The sequence below is a fragment of the Geotrypetes seraphini genome, chromosome 3, assembly GCF_902459505.1.
Source record: "Geotrypetes seraphini chromosome 3, aGeoSer1.1, whole genome shotgun sequence".
Classification (NCBI taxonomy): Eukaryota; Metazoa; Chordata; class Amphibia; order Gymnophiona; family Dermophiidae; genus Geotrypetes; species Geotrypetes seraphini.
In genome coordinates this window covers 224,426,395-224,445,651 of record NC_047086.1, presented here as the reverse complement: position 1 = coordinate 224,445,651, position 19,257 = coordinate 224,426,395, and the positions used below count along the sequence as shown (strand labels likewise).

The 19,257-nt window shown below is 43.7% G+C and overlaps 1 protein-coding gene across 3 annotated transcripts in view; it reads right to left on the bottom strand.

Annotated features, from left to right (window-relative positions):
- Positions 1-227: 227 nt before the first annotated feature.
- The window catches only part of ANKRD52 (ankyrin repeat domain 52), a 235,565-nt gene continuing 216,535 nt past the window's right edge, over positions 228-19,257 (bottom strand). For 2 of the 3 annotated variants that reach the window (XM_033937117.1, XM_033937119.1), the window contains exons 27-29: positions 15,850-15,932; positions 15,576-15,667; positions 228-6,791 (exon numbers count right to left, since the gene is read on the bottom strand). In XM_033937117.1, the coding sequence (XP_033793008.1) occupies positions 6,547-6,791; positions 15,576-15,667; positions 15,850-15,932 (420 nt within the window). In that variant the 3' untranslated portion in view covers positions 228-6,546. The remainder of the gene's footprint in view (positions 6,792-15,575; positions 15,668-15,849; positions 15,933-19,257) is intronic. The other variant, XM_033937118.1, reaches the window with a different exon arrangement.

Genomic DNA, 19,257 nt, shown 5'->3' with positions numbered 1-19,257 from the left:
AGTAGGGGGGAAATCCATAAGCAAATGTGCTTCAATAGATTTCAAACCACTGAGATTTTTCTGTCAGGATTTTTATCCTCTTTGTTATTAAGCAATAAGTACTAATGGAATAAATAAGGCTATATTTCCTTGCACTGGAAGCGACTTTGAAACACACACACATACTCACTCACTTGTGCAAACTCTCTATTAACACCTAAACAAAACAAAACAAAAAAATCCAAACAAAAAGTAAGTGTTGTTTTATACCTGACTGCTGAGGTCTGTCCTATCATTTTAATTGAACAATGTTGATGTGCATATTCTACAGCTGCAGCATTTATACAGAAAGTCCTGGAAAGACATAGGGCTCTGGCACCACAGAGCACACTCACTCCTCTCCTTCCTACGGTTTTATTATTCACTACTGTAACCTGAAGCACTTTAGCAGAATTATGTATTCTGAAAGTCACACATCAGAGGCAGTGTTAGAGGGGTCACAGAAATCCGGTTTGGGTGTTTATGGGGTAAGTGTGGACAAGGATTTCTGTGGGATCTTTGGAAAATGTTTTCAGTACACCTGTGTGGAGGGAAAACCTAGACGCTCCTCCAGGACAGCAGAGAATAATTTACCACATTGACATTAAGAGCAAGGTTTATCCTTTGGTTTCAATTCAAGGCAAAGACTCAAGGGACCAGCAGCCAGTGTGGAAAAGAGCAGTTTACAGGAGGAGTTGGGGTGTGAGGGGATGGACTTGGGAATGAAAACCCCCACCCTGTATTCTTCCTCCTCTTCTCCTCACTGCCCTGTGCCTTCCCCAGGACATCCCACTGAACACAGGGAGAAAGGTAAATGTTCAATTAGCCAATGAAGAAGAAGAAAAAAAAAAGACATACATTCAACAAAAGCTGGGATTCTCAGAAAGTTAAAAAATAATCTCCACATTATTTTCCACAAATGTTTCTGCTGAGTTGCTAACACTTTTCCTCCTCGATAGTCTTTTCACATGCTCTGAAAACACTAGAGTTGGCAAATACAAGTACAATATCATCACTAAAACACTTAGCTTGTTCCCTCTGCATGGCATCCTAGTGTCCAGCCCCCTTAGCAGAGGCAAAGCAACAGGGCACCTGCCCCTTAGACTTGATCAGGAACAGGAACCTCACCTAGGGCCTATTAGAAGAACAGCGACGAAGCCCTCAGGAAATTTCATTGTCCCAAGGCCCTTGAACACTTTCAGGTGGCAGAGCTCCAGCTTTGCTACCTCTTCCTCAGGAACATAGTGAAACCAACAAAAAAGTGACAACAATTTCAAAGTTCATGAAGTGCCCATTTCAGTCCCAGGCTTCACTCCACTGACTGCTCTCCATCCCCACCTCCCCATGGACAATACATTCAGTCTTTGTCAGCAGTTTATGGCTCAGTTGAGCTGCCCCTCACCTGGCAACTCATTTGTCTAATAAGAATTACAATAATAATAGTGGCAGTGCAAATACACCTTTGTGTTGAAATGTATTTGTGCTGTTTATCCAATCTTCCCTTTGTTCGCTCTCCCATCTCATGCTGCTTTCTCCCTGTCCCTCTCTTCTCCCCCATACTGTGGATTTCTATGGGAAGCCAGAGATCCTCATGCTTTAAGAAAAAGTGCTTATTACTGAAGCAAGTGCTTTGGAGCCATGGCAGCAAGAAACTTCCACCACCACTGCTTATTTATTATTTTGTTACATTTTCACCCGTTTCAAGAAATAAAGCAAGACGGGGCAGGAGCTGCACAGACCGGACTTCTGCTGAGCCACTGATGGTTCTTAGCAGCTAAGTTAACTAAGCAATCCATGGAAACCTCATTTAGACAGTCATTCCCAATATTTTCTCACCCTTCAGGCTTCCATGACATGCTCTAGCTGTGAGCCACATCTATTTATGTATTTGCTTAAAAAATTTATATCCCACTCCATGTATAATTCTGGGTGGTTCATTTCATAGCCCATCTGGGGAAGGCTTTAACAGTGAGCCTTGCGGGAGAAAAAAAAGATACCATTTATGTCAAAAGTCTGATCTGTTATGACTATGTGGAACATCAGATGGAAATAAATGGATATTAGAACTAATCCTAACCCCCCCCCGCCCTTTCCATGGAATTGAAGAAGGAAAGCTTAGTTAACACCTGCTCAGAAGGCACAGTGTCTATGGAAGAGCCATCTGTTGGAAGTGCATACAAGCGATACTTGAGAGACACAGAGGTACTACTTTGGCATAAAAATTTGTGTCTACGAAAGGGGAATATAAGAGATACTTTTAAGAATGGCACTAAGTGGCACATTCTGAAGCAAAGGAGTTGCAGAGGGCTGGGGCTGGGCAGGAGGGGTGGAAGTTTCACTTCTGCTCAGTTTACAATGCACTGGGGAACCAAACAGGAAATCTCCTTTAGCAAAATAATGCATTATTACCAAAAACACTTGGATTATTACTCAAAATTGTCAAGCTGTGCTGTTGATGTATACTGTACTCTTACTGCATTAAAGGAGAGCAAGACTGATGGGTGCCCTAAAGTCGGCAGCGGTCCCAACCTGCAGTAACGGAGCAACATTTCCACTTCTGGAAGAGGGGTAGGGGCAAAAGCACAGTGTACAGAAAGGAACCCGGAGCCCTTAATAATCACATTGATTGTCCTGTGAAAGAAATGAGGATGCAGTCTACGTACTACAAGGCAAACCAACAGAGCACTTAAAACTCAACATAGCAAACATACACAGACACACTGGAAAGATAACACCTCCACCCCCCATAAGGCAGAAGGGGCAACGTACCCAAGCACCAGGATCTAGCACAAGCCTTAGTAATCTTTTGGAAAGCTGCAGCTTTCAAAGCTCCTTTCATTAGTGCTAATGCATTGTACCCCTCTAGAAATCCCAACTATACGCACAGGATTAAACATGAAATAAGGCCTTGTGAAACTGAAGAGCCAGCCCAGGGCCCCACATCCTGATCTGCAGCAGGATTCTGACTCCCAGCATAAAGCCAGAGTACTGAAAGTGCTAGTATGGGTACAAAGTAAACAATAATTCAGGCCTAGGCCTTCTGACCCGCAGCTAATGCCCTACTTGCAGGAGATGCTTGTTCTTACTGTAAGCTACATTTGTTTTAGAGTTAAAAATTTTTTTTTCCCTAGTTTAAACATTTCTGGCAAGAATATGCCAAATACCACTGTCAGTGGAAAGGATCTTTATATGGGATTAATCCCAATCAAGCTGATTGATCAGAGGTCAGTACATTCTATTCACCATTATTTCAGAACTAAAGCAGAGGAAAGAGACTATGATTTCTTCTTGAGAGGGAAGAGGGCAAACAGCATATGATGCCCTTGGGCACCAGCAGGAAGAGTGAAACACTTGATCAGTGCATGCTACAACATGGTCCATACACAACCTCAGTAATCAAGGAAGGCAGCACAAGGTCAGGGACGGAAACATCTCCCATTCACTCCCTAAGATTCCGTAACATCCTTCCCACTGTGGATTTCAGAGCCATATCTGAAAATCAGAAATCCCTTCTAGCCTTGCTCTTTAACCGCCTGCCTAGGGGGAGGGGGTTAAGGAAGAGAACGCGATACCTGCAAGACACCCCTTCTTAATTGGAATCTGTACCATTGTCCCTATTTTCTTGATGATCTTGCTAAAGAACACAAATGGAAGGGACTTGAGAGTATTTCCAATCCTATGCCTTTTCGGGTACTATTTTAGAGTTCTGTGAACAGAGACTTCCATGTTGCTACAGATAGATCAGGTGAGAAGAAGCTTTTAAGACCCTTGTTAATTCTGGAACTGTACCCCTGCATAGATCTGAGGGTCTCTCCAGTGGGATATGCATTTCTGTGTAGGAGGAAAGGAAGATGGAAGATGGTGAAGGGGGTTAAGAGGATAGTAACTCATGCACTCACAGTGCGTGAAAATTGGGAAGGGCTGGGGAAAAAGATAGAAACAGTTATTATTAAAAAAAAAAAAAACCCAACACACAAAAAGCGAAATGTCCACATAACACTAGTACCATTGATCTATATAACAATGTAAACAACTTTCTCTTTCTTCCAGTTCTTTGTGCATAGCTGCAGAATACTGAGAAGAATCTTCAAATAATCTGAATTCAAGTTTCACGTTTTCACCTCCCAGCTGAGGTAATGAGCGTTGAACAGTAACCGTTCTTTGCAGGTAACTCACTTCAGTGTTTGAGGGTGTGGGAGGGGAGAGGTCTCTTTTGCCATGACAATAAGACACACAAACATCAAAAATAAAAAGTGCTGATTAAAAACAAAACTGTAACCAAGCTGGCCACAAAATGCAGCGCGTAAAGTGCCTTATATTTCCAACACTCCATTTCTGAAATAAACAAAAAGTAATTGTCCTGTTGTAAGGATCATGATTTACAGAAAGCTGCGGAGAGAGGGGCATCAAGCCCCTGCAAACAAGGGGCATTTACACTACAAAATGAGACTAAGCAAAACTCCAATTTCATCCATAGGATCCTGAGGCAGGTTAGTGTCAGTCTGGGTTATGGGGCCTGGTAGATCATTTCTACCAATTTGATAAGAGAAAGCCGAGAAGAAACAGGGTGGGAACTTGTATCATTCACAAAACCTATCTGAGGATGACTATAACAGGGATGTGGGCTACTGTTACATATATTTTCAAGGGTATTCAAGGCTGGGGAACAGAGAGAAAGCGAAGGAAAGGTAATGAAAATAAAAGCCTTCAAATGTTAAAAGTGGAGGGTTGGGGTATGATGGGGGAAGAGGAAAATAGACTGAATGCTGCCTTAATGCCAGCTCCAGGTCTGGCACAGCCCTACTCAGTCAGTTCAGTGCTCCTGGAGATACTGCTGTACCCACATACTATGCCAGCCGTGCTTTCAATGGCATACAAGGGTTTTGGTCCTATGGGCAAAAATCTAGGCCCTTTTTGAGCTCTGCTGGTTTCTGCCATAACCAGTCTGGAAGGACACTTACCTACTCACAATAACTCGAGCCAAATCAGCATTATCATTAAAAAAAAAAAGGAAAACCACTCTTCATGTTAGTTTTAAAATTTGAAATGGTAATTAGTGCAGGTACTTGTCCAGTTTGTCTAAGATGCAATGAAAAGATGTCTGCAGCATGGGACTAATTGCATTCTTGCCTCTCTGCTCTCAGAGATCGAGTCTTGGAAGGAGGAACACAGTGTCTCTCTTTGGCATGCAACTCCACTTCTCATTAGCATTTAGAAGTGAAAAAAAATAAAGAGAACTTCAGAAGAAAGCAAAAAGGGGGCTTGTTACCTTTTCTCAAAGCAAGTAAACCTCTAAACAGAGAAATTTAAAACAAGACTGATCAGTCACACACATGCACACAGAATAATCCTTCAGCTGCACAAGCTGACAACTAACGTATCAAGAAACCAGACACACTGAAAAGCGCAAGGAAAGACTGTGCAGTGCAATCACAACATATGTTAAAACTCTCCTTCAAAATGAGTGTTTCCTAAAGCAAATTATGTATAACAATAGTGCTGCTTGGCAAAAATGCAACACAATGTGAAAAACCCTATTAAAAGCAAAGGGGGAAAAAGGACAGAAGCATTAAATTAAGCCACTAAAGTGCCAAACCAGGAGGGGAAATTGCTACAGCACTGCATGCTGGGAATGCTGCTGGCAGGCTGTGATTGGCTGGCAGCAGCACCTGTTTTGCATAAGTAAGTGAGAGCTGCCCAAGAAAGATTTAGTATCTGTGTACAGTAGATCTAGCTTTATCATGTGTTCTTAGAATTCAAATCACTTCAAAGTAATTTAGAGAAAAAAACCCCCAAAACATCAAAGCAGTAGGAACGATTGTTACAGTGGCACTTGCTCAGGTATTGCTGCTGCCACCCACAAGTGCTTGGCCATTCAGATTCCCTCTTACTCCAACGCAACAGCACGCCCACAGTCTCCCCCTCCCCAAACATCATCCTTGCAGAGTTACGTCTTAGGGGAGGGAAGGAAGCTGGGCAGTTACAACTGCAGTCTTGGCCAACAGAAGCAGAAGCAGGAGGAAAAAGGCCAGGCCACCACAGCTGCAGAAGTAGGAAGGGGGATCTGAGGCTGCACTGGAAGAAGATGTCACACTTAAAATTAAGGCTGCTTGAGACTGCATTTATACAGCACTGAGGTCACCCAAAGACACAAAAGCCAGTGTGACGTGACCAGAGACCACAGCTTCAGAAACAGTCTTCAAAGACAAATAATCCTCAAGTTTCAGATCTGGTTCTGAACTTAGTGAACCTGCTCATGAACAGTGTTAAGACTGACCTCGTGTTCTGCCTCCTTTTCCAGCTGCGCCTAGTTGGGAGAGTTACTGGTACTGTTGTCTTGGGATTGTCCACCCCAATGAACCAAAGCAGAAGAGATAAGGAGATATCCGCCCATCAAACTGTTTCTGAAACTGCCAAGACTGAGCTGGGGTAGGTGTGACCAGGGAAGTTTTGCTCTCCTTTAATGCACCCTACACTTCAAGAATTTTCTAAATAAATAGAAGACAGATATCATCACCCATCGCTACACTACTCCGAGTAGCAGCCATCTAGTCCGATGGCACTATGCCGGTCCTTGGTGTAAGGGCAGGTGTTGCCGTTGGGAAGAGCGCTGCAGGCTGCGCTCTTAGCAGCAATGCCACAGTTCTTGAGGAGGTTGAAGCTGAAAGGGGTGATGGTGTCTTTCGACGGGAAAGGCTTCATGGTGGAGAGAATAAGTGCCAGACAGTCGGCCACATCCTTGTTTGGAGCACAAGCCAGGGCTGGGGTGTGACCTGCAACCAGAAGGAATTAGCAATCAGATAGGTAGCCTTATGAAGAAATGATGCAAAAGCAGCAAGAGGGAAACACGTGGACATTACCACCACCCATCAAGTTTCAAGTTTCAAGTTTAATAAAAGATTTGATTAATCGCTTTATCTGAATTCAAAGCGATGTACATATTAATAAAATTAATTTGTTAAAAATATTACAACAGTAAATAAAACAATCTTGACTTAAGACAAATGCAACAATACTGGAAACATAAGGAATTTATGGGGAGAGTTTACATTATAATAAAAGTATAGAAGGACATGAAGGGAGAGTACATAAGGGAGGGTAGGGTAATGGATAAGCGAGAAAAAAAAAACAAAAAACTAATCACCAAACTAATTCTGGCACAAAGAACCCGAGATAAGTGCAAATTCAGAGGTTAGAGCTATGTTCCTGTCCCAGGCCTGAAAATGCTACTGTTGAAAGTGGCTTTGCAGGCAACTTTACCCTGCTGACCACAAAAGATGGAGTTGCTCTTTTTTATAGATGGGAATGTGCATATATGCTTGCCACCATTGCACAAGCACTGGGAATGCATACTTATCTTGGTGCTTCTGGTTCGGGGTTGCTTTTATTTGCTAAACCACTTAAGGGACACCATCAAAGCGGGGTATAATAATAGAATAAAAAAATAAGGACAGATGTCTGAAAGGAACTCCAACAATAAAAGAAAAGAAAAAAGTAAAAGTACTGCTGATCTACCGCATCCCTAGGCCCCAAAGTACAGTCCCATGCTCAGCCCAAAGTTGAACCCAAGTCCACACCATCAGACAAAGCCTCTTTCAAAAAAAATGAGTCTTCAGGAACTTCTTTTCAGTCAGTAAGGTGGATTCTTGCCATTAAACAAAACAACAGGCTACTGTTTCCAGAGTATGGGACCGACCACACCAAACATCATTTTCCTTAACGAAACCCTGGGAAATTGCAAAGACAGCACTATCAACTGAGATTGATGGGCAGACTGAGAGGGAGAACCAGTTTGGAGTATTTTGTAAACCACCACCAAAATCTTAAAAGTAATATGAAAAATAACTGAGAGCCAGTGCTCGGAGTACAGCAGCGGGATGACACGGTCAAACTTCCTTGCACTGTACAACAACGTCACTGTGGCGTAGAGAATGACACGGGGACAAATTTGTCCCTATCTCTGTGGGATCTATCTCTGATCTCATCTGCACAAGCCTCGAACACTAATGATTTTAAAGTGTTCGAGACTTGTGCAGATAAGGACAGAGCTTTCAGGGATGAGGCAGGGACAGAAATCGCTGAGACAGGACAAGGATGTAGATAGATCCCACAAGGATGGGGACAAATGTGTCCCCGTGTAATTCTCTACTATGGTGTTCTGAACCAGTTGGAGGCATTTAAGTTCTTTCTGGCTACATCCTCTAAATAAAGAATTACAATAATCCAAGTAACTAAGAAGTAACGTATATATAGTATAAGAGTTCACAATGCCTCCCCTGTTCAACAACCACTGAACCAAACGAAGTTGTCGCAACCTATAAAAGCATTTACTTACTACTGACGAAGCATGCATGGGAACAAAAAGACAGTTCCGAATCCAGCCATACCCTCGAGAACCTTTAGTTTAACACAAAGCAGAATCTGAACTCCACAAAGAAAGAACGGATGGACTCACCAACTGTTCAATGGTAACCAAAAATAAGGCCTTCGTTTTCTGCATATTTACTGTAGTTGCAAGTTATTTGCCAGAAGTCAGTCGGCCACTTGAGAGAAATGGGAGTCCAACGAACATAATGATTGGGCATCCCAGGTCACTAATATTTGGATATCAGCAGCATAAATATAAGGCACCAAGTCCAATGATTGAATCAATGTAGCCAATGGTGCCAAAAAGATGCTGAGCAAGATGGATGCAAACAAAGATCCCTGGGGAAATCCGCTAGAAGGTGAAAAAATGGAGGTATTGTCTGTACCCCACTGCACCTGATAAGTCCTATTATGCAAATATGATTGAAACAATACCTGAGATTCCCATAGCACAAAGTTAGCTAATCAGAAGATGATCAACCAGATCAAAGAATGCAAATAAATTTAATGACAACAACCGAACAACTTTATCGTCACTGAATGCCTCCCAAACATTTGTCACCATACCCAGGATCGTTGTCTCAATGTTATGACCTGCTCGAAAACCTGTCTGGTTGGGATGAGGAATCACATTCTTCTCAAGGAAGAAGTTCAAGGGATCCGCTACCAAAGATTCCACAGTTTCAGAGATAAAAAGTAGATGTGCTATAGGCTGATAAGTGATTGAAAGCTAAGAGAGAGAACCAAGATTCTCTTTTCTTCAGAGAAAAGGCAGAAATCTCCAAGGCTGCAGCCAGAGTACGATTCCATGACTCAGTCTGGTTGTCCAAATCAAGAGTTTCAAACTGCCCCAGTGATAGCTCCCTTCACTGAGGCAAGGATACTTCTGAAAAGGCAGCCAGATAATGAGTGTATCACACAGAACAACCAAAGGTTCTAGACACTGGGATTCCGCCATATTGAATACTAAAAGTGCATGATCAGTACAGGGCAAGAAAAATATCTTTGGCTCAGTTAGTGATCATGAGGAATGATTAATGGACAGGATCACATCTAATGTATGACTTGCCTTATACATAGGAGCCAGCATATTTAAACGCAGTTGCATTTCTTGGATAAAATAAACAAAATAATCCGTAAAAGGAGCTGAAAGATTCTCCAGCTTATCATTACAACTAAATGTGGGGGCTGTAATAAGCAGTGCGCCAAGAGTGTCTGCAGGGCCTGAAGAGATCATGCACAGACTAGAGGGGGGTTATATAGTAAAGGCTCAACTGAATTAAGTGCAGAAGCGTCAAAAGTCCCCAAACTGTATATCAAGTGATGTCCTAAATATCAATGCGAGATCTGCATTTTATAAAGCAGCCCTATTAACAGAATGAAGGGAAGATTAGGTTCTTATCTCGATAATCTTCTTTCTAGTAGAAAGACATATGAATCTTGAACCAGTGGGTTATTCAACTCCAATTGCAACTTGTGTAGAAGACATCATGTAAATTTGTTTTGCTCCGCCTCCTGTAACTTGGGGCTTTTCTGCAGCTCCTCACTTGGATTTGACTGCTTTCTCTGGTTGTCTGGCTGAAGAATCCACAAATAGGTCCAGCAGAGAATGAATGAATTTGAGCATGTGATGTCCAGTACCCCGTGGTCCCAGAAAATCCTCGCTCAGGCCTCTCAGTAAGCTGACAACCATTCTATCTGCAGCAGATCGGTGACTGGTCTGGTGTCACTGAGACTTCTTTAGGGCTATTATGGGTTGAGAACCTGAGGGCTGAGTTTACCTGGAGCCTCCAAACCTCTATCGAGAGCCACAATACAATCTCTAAACAGAGAACCCTGCTGAGGGCTGACAAAACCATTGAGGACCATGAAAATTACCTCGACCTGTCCTCCCAAGGATACGTGGTTGACAGTCTGGCAAAGACTTAGGGCTACAATCTACCATACTGGCTATCATCTAGTCCCTTGCCAAAGAGCATGTGGCTTTTGAAAGGTAGCCTGCTCAACGTAGCTTTGAAAGCAGAATCTCCTGCCAGACTGAATGGTAGAGCCAAGAACTGCTTAATCCAGAGCATTCTATGAACAAAGATGGAATAAAAAGAGACCTTGTTCATTACCCTGAACACATTTTATAGAGCATCTGCCACATAATCCACTCCCGAAGATAGTAACTGGGGGTGTCTTCCTGTTCTGCTGGAGCCTGATGCAATAGTGTGGCAAGTACATGCAACAAAGGAAGCCACTGCTGCCTCTTTCAGTCCTAAAGCCAATGTCTCAAAGTCTTTTGAGGACCAAATCCACTCTGTGGTTGATAGGCAGAGAAGTTCGCTTGGTAGCTCATGCATACTAGTGAATCCACCTTAGGTGGGACAAACAGCTGTTGAAAATCTGAAGCAACCGGATACAACTTAGTTATAGTCCTTGCAAACTGCAAGGGACCCTCTGGGGCTTCCCAGCTCCATTAACATCACTGTAAAGTCAGGATGTGAAAGAAAAAAGGTGGTTTGAGGCTTAGAGCTGAGCGGCAGAGGTCTATAGGGGTTCCAGCTTCAAAACCCACAATAATTCTGTGATGACCTCCAACAAAGCCATTGGTTTAAAAAGGTAGCAGGCACACTGTCGGACCCTCACCTTGGTCCAGAGCTGCCACAGACTCCTGTGATCCCCAGCCTGAGACCCTGAATCCTTCAAAACTGGATTCATTTTGAGGGAATAAAGGCCTCCAATCTTTCTCCAACTGGATGTTTGACTCCTGCAGAGGAACCTTTGGAGATGGCACTGTGCTCTGAAGGGGCAAAACCCCCTGCCCAAAAGCTGGTAGGACCCCAGATGGTGTAGAGCAGGGGTAGGGAACTCCGGTCCTTGAGAGCCATATTCCAGTCGGGTTTTTAGGATTTCCCCAATGAATATGCATTGAAAGCAATGCATGCAAATAGATCTCATGCATATTCATTGGGGAAATCCTGAAAACCTGACTGGAATACGGCTCTCGAAGACCGGGGTTCCCTACCCGTGGTGTAGAGTGTCTTCAAATAGGCTTCAAACATCATCAAAATCAGGGGTAAGCCCTGAACAGTAAGGATTTATCTGGACCCCCTGCCGGTGGAGAAAAGCTACCTTAACCACCAGCACCTTGGTGAAAGTGTGGGGTGTAGTTGCGAGGCCAAAGGGCAGAGCTGCAAACTAGAAATGCTGTTGCAGAGCACGGAAAATCAGGAGCCTGTGATGCTCCAGGTAGATTGGAAAATGGAGGCAAGCCTCATTAATATCCAAGGACATCAGAAAATCTCCTAGAGAGACAGCAGCTATGACTGTACCCATTGTTTCCATAGGGAAATGAGGAATCCATAAGAAGCAGTTGACCGACTTTAGATCCAGAATGGGTCTCTAGTACTCTAAGCTTTTCTTTGGCACAAAGAATTATAAGAAGTATCTGCCTAAGCCCGATATATGTTCTGGAACGGGTTCTATTGCTCCGATGTCTAAGAGACATTGTAGAGTAGTGCTGACCCTGGACCATGTCCAGCCGACATGCCATAGAGTCCAGAAACAAATCCGGAGGCAGGTTAAAATAAGTCTATGTTGCCTCCCAAATGACATCCAGAACACATTGATCTGATGAAATATGAGTGCAGTTTCTGAGAAAACTGAGGAAGTCGGCCTCCGAAATTAGGAAAACCCCGCATAACCCATGCGACATTAGGGCTCTTCAGGCGCAGCCACTGTTCGGGAACCTGAGGCCTGAGGAACTGTTGTAACGAGGGCGGTAGCCCTGGGAATATCTCGAGGAAGATCCTGCGGATTCCCAACAAAACCTGCAGGAGGACGCAATGCACAAACTGGTATGACTGGCTCGTGCCATAAAGGAAGTGGCGGTAGCCGCCACCTTGATGCCTACAGACACCACTTTCACATAATGTGCACCCTGCATTTTTGAGAATCCTGAAACATCATTTCCCCATCACTAGGGAGGGCTGTGCATCACTAGGAAAGGATAACCTCCACCATGGCAGAATCCACCTTAGATTGTTCAAAACCTGCTGAAAATCAGGAGCCACTGGGTAAGCCTAAATAGAGCTTTAGCAGGTCAGAAAGAGATTTCTGGGGTATCTCATTAATCTGAAACCAGACCAAGAAACTGTGGATGGGATGGAAAAAAGGGAGACAGCACATTATAACAGTCCATGACCGAAGCCTGCGAAGTATGAGGTGAAGAAACCAATTGGAGCAAAAGGGTGGATAGAACTATGCTTAAAAGTCTACAGACAGAAGGGTCATCATTCAAATTTGGACTCTTCAGGGCAGCCAAGGAGACTAGCCCTGGCAAGGATAGCAACGAGATTCAATATAGAAGCAGTGTCAGGAGACAGAAGAGGCATAATATCTGCATGGCAACTACTGCAATTGAGGCCTACCACAGCCAGACGAGAGGCCTCCTGAACAGGAAGCTCTGCCATTGGCGCAACAGGCCAAGAAAACCTTGACGCACCCACTGGCTGTGTCAAACAAGCGAGGTCTGAAAAACACGCCTTCCAGAAAAGTTGAATAAAATCCAAAGAAAAGGTACACTCTGCAACCTTGGTAGGATTCTATTAAGGCACATGCACTGCACCAAAAATGGGACATAGAACACAGGCGTTTTGCACCAGACTGCAGAACAGCCTCTAGGCGCTCAACATCTGTTTGACTATAGTGGTTAGAGTTAGTAGTAACAGTTTGGTGCTGTGTTGGGCTCTGAAGCCATACTGAGAAGGGTGTAGGCAGGAGAATTTATCTAAGTAGGCTGTGAGTTTTGTATTGACTAGCATCTCAAGTAACTTGGTGAGCAGAGGTATTCCAGTTATAGGTCTGAAATTAGGTGGTGAAGTTAGGTCTGCTCCTTGATTTTTTGGAATTGGGGTGAGTGCAATGTGACCCATTTGTGTGAGTGGCTGACCTGCTATTAGGAGCTTATTCAGAAGTGAGACCACCGAGGGAATAAACCCATTTGGAATGTGGAAATATAGGTGTGGAGAGCACTTGCCCAGTATGCAGCTTTTGGTGGACAGTTTATTTAGCTGGGAGAGCACTTTGGGTGAGAGGTTCGAAATTGTCCCAGATTTGGTTTACTGAGCAATGGTCAGAAGTGATGGGGTTGGATTAGTCCTCCGAGTTTGTGGTGTGTGCTGTGTTACTAATTTCTAGTTGTATGCTCTTGATCTTGGGAAAGGGGTTTTTGGAGGTAGGGGACCCAAATCCCATCCCCAGAGACCTCCAAAAAGGCAATTAGAAGATCCTCCGAAATAGGGTTACCATATGGCTTCAGAAAAAGGACAGATTGAGACATTTGGGTTTTACTTCCATTGCTTTCAATGGAAGTAAAACCCCATTGTCTCAATCCGTCCTCCTTTTTCTGAAGCCATATAGTAACTCTATCCCAAAGTCTCCCATAGATCACAATGGTCTGTACTCACTGTTATGGTGGTGCTGTGCCTGTTTCTACTAAAAACAGCAGCTGGAATATGGAGAAGACTACTGCCTCAGACAAGCATGTAAAATGACTCACAATGGTTGTTTCTTTGGGCTGCAAGTCAGACTAAGGTATAGCCTGAGACCCCAGACTCCCCCATTTCCTCACGTGTCATCGGAGTGAGGGGGTGGGTGGAGGGAGGGGAAGAAGGGAAATGCAACCGGCACCTGATAGAGCCCTCAGGACTGACACTCAAACTACTAAGGAAATGGTGCCCAAGCCTTCCAAAAGTGTTACAGCAGGCTGGCTAGGTTGGTGCCTTGTAAAAGGGTTGCCCTCTCAGCTACAGACTTCTATGTCTTCTCCCAGGCAGAGCTTCCCCAGTAAAATTGGGAACCTCTGGAGCACCGAGAATCCTCAAATTCAGGATAAAAAAACCTCCAAAATAACAAATTGAAATCAGATCAAATAAGGCAGACACCTTCAACTTGCATGTAGAAGATAAAACTGAGGAGCTGCAGCACAGTCCATAACATAAGAACATAAGAATTTGCCACTGCTGGGTCAGACCAGTGGTCCATCGTGCCCAGCAGTCCGCTCCCACGGTAGCCCCCAGGTCAAAGACCAGCCCTACCTGCTTACGTACTGGTTCAACAGGAACCCGTCCAACTTTCTCTTAAATCCCTGGAGGGTGTTTTCCCCTATAACAGAGCGTTCCAGTTTTCCACCACTCTCTGGGTGAAGAAGAACTTCCTCACGTTTGTACAGAATCTATCCCCTTTCAACTTTAGAGAGTGCCTTCTCATTCTCTCTATCTTGGAGAGGGTGAACAACCTGTCTTTATCTACCAAGTCTATTCCCTTCAGTATCTTAAATGTTTCTATCATGTCCCCTCTCAGTCTCCTCTTTTCAAGGGAAAAGAGGCTTAGTTTCTCTAATCTCTCACTGTACGGCAACTCCTCCAGCCCCTTTACCATTTTAGATACAGAAGGCAGAGCCGAAAATATTTACATGATGCTTTCTACCCATCATGCAATTAGAGGTGAATAATCCACTGGTTAACAACTCATTTGCCTTTTGTAATAGAAACATGTATCTATGTGAAGCAGCCTGACTTAAATACAACCAAGTCTCCACCAGAACAAGAATTTCTAGATTATGTTTCTCTTATCAAATGGTGCACTCCTTATCTCTTAAAGATTGAATGTCAACAAACTGACCAGTAATAATGCTGGTGTAGTGTTATTCAATAGCATGGAACCAGTAGAACAATCGTTATCAGTGTCCTCCTAACCGGCCTATTGCCCCAGATCACTGGGATTTGCTGAGACATCAAATTGTTCTCGATATAATTTAAAAGAAAAACAAGCTACTCAAAAAGAGCCACATTATCATTGCAAACAGCGATAGAAACCTCTCAAAAAGGTACACTCTCAGGAGCAAACAAAGGAGCACAACCTGCTCCTATGTATACGCTATGCACGACAGGGCTAGTGCAAATAAATATGCTGAGTTCCTACTGACATCACCTTCCGGACCTAGATTGGGCAGGGCCATACTGCTGTGTTTGTGGCCAGTTAGCAGCTGAGAGGAATCTATCATCAGGAGCCTAGAAAACACAGCAGATGCAGCAGGTCAGAGATAGCAAAGCAAAACAAACCTGAAAGAGTAGCATATGCCCCTCTCCTTGTGTGTATTTCTATCCCTGCCTCAGCTCACATGTGGCCGGGTGGATGCTTACCTTCTTCATCCACAGCTAATACGGTGGCACCTCTGCTGAGCAGAGCTTGAACCACAGCTGCCAGTCCATTCCTTGCCGCAATGTGGAGTGGCCTGAACGGGAAAGAGGAGGAAAAAGCTCAATCCTGCAACATAACCTAGCAGAAGCATAGAACACTGTGGATATTCAACATCAGATGCAGAACTTGAATGTTTTATCCTCTCACTACTATGGGTTATTTTTTTACTGCAAAAAATCTTCTTATACTCTCCATTTTGCCTATACAAACACTCACATCTGTAATGCGTTGTTAGTTGCATTGATAAGGCCAAGGTCTTGGGTCTCCCCCAGAATCAGCAAGGCACACTTTTCATGACCCTAGAAACACAAAAAGACCCATAAGAAAAAACCTAAGACATATTTCTCCTCCCTATTCTATATTTCATAAAGTATTACAAGGGTGAAAAATTGAGGATCTTAGTCCAGTTATCCCCCCCCGTACTACAGGACAACATAACATATATGATAGCAGTTGCTGGGTCCAGTTAAGTTCCACCGAAAACAGCCTCACAGCACACAATGAAGGCGATGCAGCAGAGCCGCACACGGATGTCTGAGTGCACATCTTCTACTGCAAGCATAAAGTGAAGTTACTCATCTGCAGCAGATGTTCTCAGAGAACAGCAGGACATGTATTCTCATCTAATGAAACCTTTGAGAGAATCTTATTAGAGAATGACAAGGGGAAAAAATTTGTCCCCGTCTCCGGGAGCTCAGTCCCTGTCCCCATGAGCTCGGTCCTTGCCCCCGCAAATAAACCTGATCTCATCCACACAAGCCTTGAATAGTTTTATACTGAACTTATTTTCTTAAAGTATAAAAAGAAACAATATTCTATACAATTGTCATTTTATAAATCAAAGTTTTGGCTGCTGAACTAGAGAAAGAGATGTTCAGCTGGCAGGGCTTTGTTTATAAATTTTTATCTTGTACCTCAAGGGAACTTACTTATCCAAGGTGATATTATTAATAAACACTTTCACTAAATCACCTTGCTTCTTTATAAAAAACACTGTCACTATAAATCAACAAGTAACTGAAGTTGTTTAGTGAACACTCAGACCCACAGCTGAGGTCCCAGTGAAAAAATAACGGAGCAGCTGTCTGAGAGACCATCATAGTTGTTCACAGTCTCACCCACCATACAACGGCTAAATAACATCAAATAAAATAAAGTAACAAAACCAACTTAGCTTTGAATGGTGTGGGTAATCAATAAAACTGCTCCGGGCTCCTCCTTTATTCATATCACTGCATGCATTGCACATACTTTTTTAACACCAGACCCTTCAGTTACTACTACTTTCTCAATATTCTCAAAAATTACAATTACCTACAACAAACATTCACTCTCCGACTTACCGGCACAACACACTCCATACTGCACACAGACTAGCTACTGACGACGGGATTCCCGTCAGCAGGTCACACCTTAAATACACTCCCCTCTTCTCATTCAGTGTCATCATAACATAGAAACATAGAAATAGACGGCAGATAAGGGCCCACGGCCCATCTAGTCTGCCCACCTTAATGTCCCTCCCCTATCTTTGCTCTGTGAATAGATCCCATGTGCCAATCCCATTTGGCCTTAAAATCAGGCACGCTGCTGGCCTCAATCACCTGTAGTGGAAGACTATTCCAGCGATCAACCACTCTTTCAGTGAAAAAGAATTTCCTGGTGTCACCTCGTAGTTTCCCGCCCCTGATTTTCAACGGATGCCCTCTTGTTGTCGTGGGACCCTTGAAAAAGAAGATATCTTCCTCCGCCTCGATGCGGCCCGTAAGATACTTGAACGTCTCGATCATGTCCCCCCTCTCTCTGCGCTCCTCGAGCGAGTATAGCTGTAATTTGTCAAGCCGTTTTTCGTATGGTAGATCCTTGAGTCCCGAGACCATCCGGGTGGCCATTCTTTGCACCGACTCCAGTCTCAGCACATCCTTGCGATAATGCGGCCTCCAGAATTGCACACAGTATTCCAGGTGGGGCCTCACCATGGATCTATACAATGGCATAATGACTTCTGCCTTACGACTGACGAAACCCCTTCGTATGCAGCCCATGATTTGTCTTGCCTTGGACGAAGCCTGCTCCACTTGATTGGCAGACTTCATGTCCTCACTGACGATTACCCCAAAATCGTCACTGTCGTCCACATAATACACTATCTCCTTCTACAGGTGAAACCATTCGATTTCATTATTTAACCCTATAGGGGCCAAGGTATGCCATTGGAAAATAAACTTCTGTTCTAAATATAACAGAAATTGAGTGACATCCCCAGTTTCTTTATGGGCACTTGCTAATACCGTATACTTCACATCCTCAATTGAATGCTGCTGTTCAAGCCAGTGGCTCACAAGAGGAGCCGACACACGTTTGCATCTAATATTACTCAAATGCTCGGCGATGCAAATTTTAATTGCCCGCCGAGTGTGCCCTATGTAATAAAGCCCACAAGGGCATATAATACAATATACTACTGCTACTGAAGTACAATTAGTATCAGTTCTTAAATAAAATTTTTTGCCCCCTGATTGAGGAATGAGTACTTGGTTAGTGTTGAGGACATGGGAGCAATATACACATTGAGAACAACTTACATGGGGACCCCTGCTAGTATGTTGACCAGGGACCCGATGTTTAAGAATTTGGCCCAAATTACGGCCCCGAGTATAGGCAAACAATGGAATTTCCTTCATGCTCTCGTGTACCTGCAACACTGACCAGTGCTTCAAATAATTTGTCTAAGTTGTTGACTCCTATTGGAATAGGGTAATACGCATACCAAAGCCCCACTTCTCTCCCTTTCTTTCGGATAGAATAGCCACTCCCGCTGACAATTGCGGGCTCTTTTCCATGCTGCTCTGACTACCCTGGAAGGGTAGCCCCGTTCAATGAACTTTGTGTATAAAAGTGTGGCCTGCTGGTGGAAATCCCGCTCGTCAGAGCATATCCTCCGCAATCTTAAAAATTGCCCCACCGGTATACTATCCCGGAGGGGTTTTGGATGATAACTGTGGTAATGGAGGAGCGTGTTACGGTCGGAGGGTTTCCTATATAAAGTGGTGTCAAACCGTGCCTGAGAATTAAGTGAAGATTTAACTACCTGAATATCCAAAAAGGATACTTTATTGGCACTCACTTCAAAAGTAAGAGTGATGTTAGAATCTACCTGATTTAATTCTTTAAGGAAATCCTCCAACTCGTAACGCTCCCCATTCCACGTAAAAAAGATATCGTCGATGTATCTTCTCCATAGGCCAACTTGACTAAACCACCTAGATGTATAGACATACTTTTCTTCATATTCAGACATATAGAGGCAGGCGACAGATGGGGCCACTGTGGCCCCCATCGCCACCCCCTTAGTCTGAATGAAGAACCTATTTGCGAAGTGAAAATAATTTTGACAGATCACAAATTCAGCCAATGTACCCACCAGTTCCTTCCTCTGTGTTGACACATTCAAGTTATTCATTACTTTCTTAATAATTGCCAGGGCCGCCGATTGTGGCACATTGGTATACAATGCAGAGACGTCTGCAGTGACTAACAGCTTACAGTCTTGATTCCCACTTCCCTGCAAACTTTGAAGGAAGTGAGAGGAATCACGTACAAAAGACTGCAGTACTAACTTGT